The 7,308-nt window shown below is 40.6% G+C and overlaps 2 protein-coding genes across 2 annotated transcripts; both read left to right on the forward strand.

The window, feature by feature from the left end:
• Positions 1-6: 6 nt before the first annotated feature.
• Positions 7-2,179, forward strand: LOC102294435 (noggin-2). Its single transcript, XM_005946174.3, has one exon. The coding sequence runs from the start codon at positions 497-499 to the stop codon at positions 1,499-1,501; it is 1,005 nt and encodes a 334-aa protein (XP_005946236.1). The 5' UTR covers positions 7-496; the 3' UTR covers positions 1,502-2,179.
• Positions 2,180-2,238: 59 nt separating this feature from the next.
• On the forward strand, positions 2,239-7,270 carry get3 (guided entry of tail-anchored proteins factor 3, ATPase). Its single transcript, XM_005946175.2, has 7 exons — positions 2,239-2,415; positions 3,315-3,462; positions 3,917-4,065; positions 4,161-4,311; positions 4,483-4,590; positions 5,527-5,724; positions 5,808-7,270. Exons 1-7 carry the CDS (start codon positions 2,273-2,275, stop codon positions 5,934-5,936), a joined length of 1,026 nt encoding a protein of 341 aa, XP_005946237.1. The 5' UTR covers positions 2,239-2,272; the 3' UTR covers positions 5,937-7,270.
• The last annotated feature ends 38 nt before the right edge of the window (positions 7,271-7,308 follow it).

Here is a 7,308-nt window from a genome sequence, read left to right on the forward strand (position 1 = left end):
TGCTGTATTTCTCTGTTAATTCTGCTGTTTGTTATCTGTATGTGCGTATATACAATTTTATGTGACTGTATTTATATGTAAGATTATAACATGGGAGTAAACTGGATGTTTAGTATGATGCAGAAAATATACTTGATATTACACCAAATGTGCCTTTGATCCATAATGCTGATTTTGTGTAGATGAAAATAAATGGGGCATTTGCCCCATGAACATTTTTCATGTGGTCTCTTTTTAAAATATTTTACTCCTTAGTCCAGTGATTTACACACCAACTTTATCCAATGAATATTTCATTGATAACCCATTTAAAGTTGGCACTTTGCAAAAGTGTGAAGTGTGAAAATTTTGGTACGTGACACCTTGCATTAAACCAAATTTCAGCATAGTCGTCTTATATTCAGATTGTAAGTTAGCCAAAATATCAGAGTCTTGGGAACTCAAGTGTGCCATACTCAATAGAGTGCTGCTTGTGTGATAAGACACTGAATTCAGTATGTTGTTGTTTAAGAGCCCAAGGATGTCTGGTGTTGGGTACACAGAGTCCCTGAAGCACCTAGCACCAACTGAAAGCATAACTAAAGGACTGAAGGGAAAAGCTAAAAGAGCAATTTTTCATTCTTTGAGCTACAGTCCAGATCTGAAGACCATGTGTGGGCAGTTTGCCATTTGTCTCTGTTGGATTTTCCTATCTTTTCTCCTGGATGCATCTCTGGCCTTTATTTACAACATTTCAACTCAAAATCAGCATCCAAATGTGACTGTTGCTCAAGACCAGGATGGCACAGGCTGGGATTCACCATTTCTTCAGCTGGGAGCCAGTCTCCCATCCTTCTCACAGCCAATCCGTCCATACACCCTCATCACAAATGCTGACGACTACCACTACATGCCCAAAGTCAGACATCGCCAGCCTTCTCGCCTCCTGCGTCTTCTGGGATCCTCGTTTGACCCGTTTTGGATGTCCGTAGATCACCCTTCTGAGTCCCCCAAAGGAAGTCAGCCCACCCTTACCACCTTCAAAGAGAAATTTAACCTGCGTGTGTCTCCAAAACTGAGAAAGGCTTCAGCAAAATATCAGCAGAAACTAGAGAAGGAGGCTGCAGAACTGGACCTCAGTTCTCTGCCATCAGATGCTGCCAATTCAGTCAGAGGATGGCTGGTGCGCTCAGCAACATGCAAATTACAGCACCAGTGGGTCGATCTGGGCCCAACCTTCTGGCCACGGTGGCTACGGCAGACTGACTGTGAAGGGCCAGATGGAGGGCAAAGTTGCTCCTTTCCCAGTGGGATGAACTGCGTGCGAGCTCAAACAACACACATAAAGATTCTGGCTTGGCACTGCATTGAAGTCAGAGATGGAGATGATCGCTCCAGAAAATTGAGAGGTGAAAACTCTGATGGCAGTGCTCAGATGGGGACAGGTGAAGCAAGGAAAAGATGTTTATGGAGACAAGTGCCTTATCCTGTGGTGACTGCATGCATGTGTTCATGTAAATGAATGTTTTTATCACTGCAGACCGGCTTTTTTCTGTGCACACTGTGTTTTTTATTATTTTGTTGATTTTCAGTGTTATAGTTGAAATGATCGAACATGGCTACTTTTAATTACTAAGACGATGCCGCTACCTGCGCTTTCATTTTCTCTGCTCTAAACTTTCAACATTTTTAGTACAAACTGGCTTAATAAATATTTAAGTAAATGTTTTACGTCAGTAAACTGCAATTTCTAAGGCGCTGAGTTTAGTGTAGTTCGTGCTACATTCATGTTTATGGGAAATTCGTGGATTGTGCATGTTTTTTCCAATTTTTCTTTTTCACTCTATTTTTGCACTTTCATATTCAAACAGTATCAAACATTTTTTGTTTACAGAGAACATTAAAAATGAAAGTGTTTTTGGTAACTCACTGTTGTTTTTGATTGATTGATCATACTTGACAGTATTAATTGAAGATATATACTAATCATTCTAAATAATAAAAATCTACATAAACCTGTTTCTAGATGACTTCCTTGCAAACTATTCTAACGTACACATACGCATGAATATAATATGAATAAAATATAATAGTCAGTACCTATGTGATTCCTTGTCTTCTTCTGTCAAAAAATAATAGTGTCTTCAATATTAAAACTACCAAATGTCTTACAACCCTGCGGCAGTGTGAAACCTTGCGTGGATCAAAACTCCGAGGAGCAGTGAATGCATCAACTGTGGATACGTCTTTGCGTAACTCCTGAGCTGTACGTCGCTGACTGTACACATACAAGATGGCAGCTTTGGTGGAAGACGAATTTGAAGATGCGCCCGATGTGGAGCCGTTAGAACCAACTCTGAAGAATATCATCGAGCAGAAATCTTTGAAATGGATATTTGTGGGTGGGAAGGGTGGCGTTGGTAAAACGACATGTAGGTAAGTTGATTAAAATGCTAAATTGCCTCCGGATACTGACTCGGCTTGAGCGGCTGGCTAGCATTAGCCGTTACCATAAGTTGACGTTGATCATTGTCCGAAAATGAATTGCGTGGGTAATTTTCCCACGACGAGATTAGACTGGTGTTAAATTTCTACCTAAAGACGCGCTAGCATCAAAGAAAAGTGACTGTTATGTTTAAATTTGAGTAAGGAGTCCTTTCGCCGGGCAGTTTGGTAGCTGTGAAGCGCAGTCAGCAGCTAACGTTAGCAGCTGACACATGGATTCACGACTTTCTCAACACCTTCAGTAATCACCGTATAAGCCATCATCAATAACCTGCTGCTAATGTTACCTGTTCTTTTACTTCACCCAGAATTAAAGGAGACTCCAGAGTTAGGCTGTCAAGCCCGTATTATCATATCTTTATTCATAACAAGAAGAAAAAAAATATGAATAAATGCGATTCCAAATGAACGTGGATCTAGTCTGTAGCGGACTTATTTCAAACAAGATAACTAACAAAAATCTAATGTGTCAAACAAATATGTACATCACACCAGAGCAGCCACGATAACATTGCGCATAGATCAACCACTGTCGCATATGCTATCCCTTAAGTTATCTACTGTGTTTCAGTTGGAATATAATTGCATGCGAAAGTTGCGTTCATCAAAGTAACTGGGGGAAGGTAATGTTCACAAAGTGGAAATGGATTAGAATTTGACTTTGTGCTTTACACGGCATGCATGCACATGAAGGATTAAGAATTCAAAACATTGCGGATCTCATTGTTGGTCAGTTGCACAGCATTTCTTACATGCTTACATTGGGCACAAAATACTCTTAACAGGCTCTTTAAACACAAACCTGTCCCCTTTCCATGTCCTTCTGACAGCTGTAGTTTGGCTGTCCAGCTGGCTGCTGTTCGGGAGAGTGTGCTCATCATTTCCACAGATCCTGCCCATAACATCTCTGATGCTTTTGACCAGAAGTTCTCAAAGGTACCCACTAAGGTTAAGGGCTATGACAACCTCTTTGCAATGGTGAGTATATGTGTACACCTAACAGCTATTAAATGTTACAAGTGTGTGGTGCTGCTTGATGAGATTAAAAATTGAACTCAAATATTTGCAAATATATTGTTTTCTGAGAAGCATGTTATTAATAATATTAATAACATTGATGAAGTCTATGAAACAACAATGAGCAAGCATCCACAGTACAAGGATTTTCTTATCCACATTTTCATCTTTGCATCATATTAAAGACTAACGTTTAGACAGAGTTTAAAAAGCACAGAGGGTTTGTTCATTCTGTTTTTGGAAAAAACAAGTTAGTGCATGAGATCACCATCTTTTCAGAGTCATGAGGCTAGCCAGTTCCACATGTGAGTCTCACAAGCACCACTGTGTAACAAACTCAATCACTGGAGGGCATAAAAACATTTGCAATCTATTTGAAGTGTTCTGATCTTAGGATTTGGGCATGTGTATACAGGAGATTGACCCGAGCTTGGGTGTGGCAGAGCTGCCTGATGAGTTCTTCGAGGAGGACAATATGCTCAGCATGGGCAAGAAGATGATGCAGGAAGCAATGAGCGCCTTCCCCGGCATCGATGAGGCTATGAGCTATGCAGAGGTCATGAGGTAGTTTTGTATTTGAGTTTTCTCGCAGCATGTCTGAAGTTTTAAGGACAGTTAGTGAGTGTTATACTTAACACTGTTGTTTGCCTGTATCTCAGATTAGTGAAGGGAATGAACTTCTCAGTGGTGGTCTTTGACACTGCCCCTACTGGTCACACACTGCGACTGCTTAACTTTCCCACCATTGTGGAGCGAGGTCTAGGCCGCCTCATGCAGATCAAGAACCAGATTAGCCCTTTCATCTCTCAGGTGGGTGCTGAGACGAGCAGATCGGTTCAAACCATTTTCATTATTCTGCACATAAAACATGATTTCTGATTAAATATATGCACTTTGTTGGCCTTTTTCTTTCTCCAGTGTTTTCTCTTTCTCTCTTCTCTTGTTTTCACTCATACTGTCCATCTCTTTTGCTGTTTCTAGATGTGTAATATGCTTGGTCTGGGTGACATGAACGCAGACCAGCTGGCCTCAAAGCTTGAAGAAACCCTGCCAGTCATTCGCTCAGTTAGTGAGCAGTTCAAAGACCCTGTAAGTCACATTTATATATTCTTATACAACTTTGGGATTTATATAGTAATAGCTTACTATTGATTTGATGATTGAGGGTAGAATTAACTGCCTTTTAACGGGAAGAGCCCTGTCTGGTGGAAATCAGGTTAAGGGAGGGTGCTCCTCTCTGATTTTATTATGTATATAAAAATGTGTTTTCTAGTTCTCTTAAATTTGGGATCAACTGAAAGCTTTTCAGAGAGCCTTTAGAACAACTCGATAAAAGAAAATTACAGTCGTCTAGCCTAAAAATAATAATGATCCCTGGACATTTTTTTTTTCCTTCAACCACTTTCTAATTTTGGCATTATTGTACAGATGAACCAGATGCAACATCATTGTCAGTTAAAGATGTAATTGCTTTAATGGTTGTAGTCTCCACCCACCCACGATGAATAAGCCTTTTCACACTACACTTCAGTCATATACTGTTCTAATGAGGTGCTGTGGTAGCTACATGCACACCCTCTGTAACAAGTCTTATCTGATGACAGAAGAAACTTTAGCTGGTTCGAGTGTCAATAGTGTGTGTGGATACAAGAGTTTTTTTGGAGTGACTCACTCTGCACAGCGGCCTGTTGCACATGCATGTATCCCTCTTGTCAAGCCCTCTTTATACTATTTTGTCATTAGGACAAAAGAAGTTTCGACAACAGTTTCACCTTTTTATTATTTTCTTTTAAAGTTCTAACTCCACCCCTGTTGAGCCCTAGTAGCTAGTCTGTTTTACTTGACTGCTTTAGGTTTTGTTATTCCTTTTGATTTTGTTCTTTGATGCGAACTCATCTACCTGTTCAGACAAAATATTTAATGTAAATAACGAATTCAGTATTTGGAGCAAATTTGAGCTTCATGAAGTCATATTAATAGTTTTTATCTATGTGTGTTGTGACGCACCTTCCTCTCACCCTTCAGGAGCAGACCACCTTCATCTGTGTGTGTATTGCTGAATTTCTGTCACTTTATGAGACAGAGCGGCTGATTCAGGAACTGGCCAAGTGCCGCATCGACACGCACAACATCATTGTCAACCAGCTCGTTTTCCCTGATGCAGACAGGCCGTGTAAAATGTGTGAAGCCCGCCATAAAATTCAGTCGAAATATTTAGACCAGGTATGAATCAGGAGAAAGTTTATTTACAATATTTACAGTTCAAAGTCACACAACTTTATTGGTGGTTTGTCTTCTGCCCACAGATGGAAGATCTTTACGAGGATTTCCACATAGTCAAGTTACCTCTACTGCCCCATGAAGTTCGAGGTGCCGACAAAGTCAACACGTTCTCTAAGCAACTTCTGGAACCCTACAAACCCCCAAACAAGTGATGTCCTGCCCCCTCGCAGGGCCGCCTCCTCTCCCCCCATTCTACAGACACAGCTCTGCAGTCTGAGTTATCCTCCTCTGAGCTCCATCCCCAGCAAGCCTCAAATCCTGCAGCAACAGCCTCAAGACGATCCATTCAGTCCTCAACACGGTATCTTCACAGCACGGTTACAGCGAGACACCCGCCCGCATTGAAGGGTGCCCCACCCCCCACGACATCACAAGTAAACCCATAGAGAAGCTGCATTATTTTTGGAGATAAGATGGTACATATGCGTGCCGCCTTACTCTCACTTCACCTTCTCTTGTCTTCATATTCACTGTGGCAGTTCCTACTTTAAGCATTTAACTTTTTCTTGACAGAAGAATTGAAAAATCGTCCCCTCCTCCCCCACACCCTGTGCAGTGTCCGGCCTCAGTTGTGAAAACAAAGTGTTTCCAGTGACAGTGCTGTGTGTTTGAGGAGAAAACAGCTTTCAGATGGTTGATGTTTATGACTTGTTTATTCTGTGTGATTCATGGTGACTGTGTGTCTTCTTCCATTTGATTTGCAACTAAAAATTCAAACAAACTCGTGTATCACACTTTTTCCATCCAGATTTCTATATTCAGGTTGTGGTGGTGGCAGGGAAATAAAAAAGAAAACACTAAAAAAAAAACCAGGAAGACAGCCTGTGTGGTCTTTAGTTAGAGCCTTGTTATTGCAACCAAAACAAACTGAAACAAAACAAACTTGAGTGTCTTTTACCATTTATCAGATCATTAGATGACAATAATGAGAACATCAGTCAGATTTATTGTTTTCTATCCATAAAGGACACTAGTTGCTTTGGTTGGTATGTGGAGGAAAGTTGCAGTTTTATTTGATGTGACTGGTGATGTTTGAGCTGGAAGCTAAAGCTGTTGGGCACTGCTGATCTCCCTGTTCATGTTCCTATACAGCGCTCATAAACTCATCCAGTGTGTTTCTGTCAAACCTGTGTCCATCCTGTTGACTGAGAACTATATGGGAACACCATTGAAAGATATTAGTAGCCTTATTCAGCGCTTTGTTAATTAAAATACATATTGAATGTCACTTGATCAAATGTTAAATGAATGGTAAGGTGAAGGAAATTTAAAGCATCCTTTCCCTTTTGATTGAATATCAGCTTCCTGGCTGCCTTGATTGGTGCTTCCCAAGTGAAACATAAATAAATGACAGGATAGTGCACTCTCAGTTAAAAGCTCCATTTCCCCTCTCTGTCACGGACAGTTTTTGAGTTGGTAAGAATCTGTTTTCTATAGATTTTCCTTAAATTATAATGTCAGTGTTGATTAAAACAAACTTGCCTCAGCTGAAAGTCTTTCATGGTCATTTCTTTTTCATCTGCG

The sequence above is a fragment of the Haplochromis burtoni genome, unplaced genomic scaffold, assembly GCF_018398535.1.
Source record: "Haplochromis burtoni strain Fernald_Lab_line unplaced genomic scaffold, NCSU_Asbu1 Contig_452, whole genome shotgun sequence".
Classification (NCBI taxonomy): domain Eukaryota; kingdom Metazoa; phylum Chordata; class Actinopteri; order Cichliformes; family Cichlidae; genus Haplochromis; species Haplochromis burtoni.

Coding starts and splice junctions, on each gene's coding strand:
- get3 (XM_005946175.2), top strand. CDS start 2,273: ATGGCAGCTTTGGTGGAAGACGAATTTGAAGATGCGCCCGATGTGGAG. Junction 2,416..3,314: donor GTTGGTAAAACGACATGTAG/GTAAGTTGATTA, acceptor TCCTTCTGACAG/CTGTAGTTTGGCTGTCCAGC. Junction 5,725..5,807: donor AGTCGAAATATTTAGACCAG/GTATGAATCAGG, acceptor TTCTGCCCACAG/ATGGAAGATCTTTACGAGGA.
- LOC102294435 (XM_005946174.3), top strand. CDS start 497: ATGTTGTTGTTTAAGAGCCCAAGGATGTCTGGTGTTGGGTACACAGAG.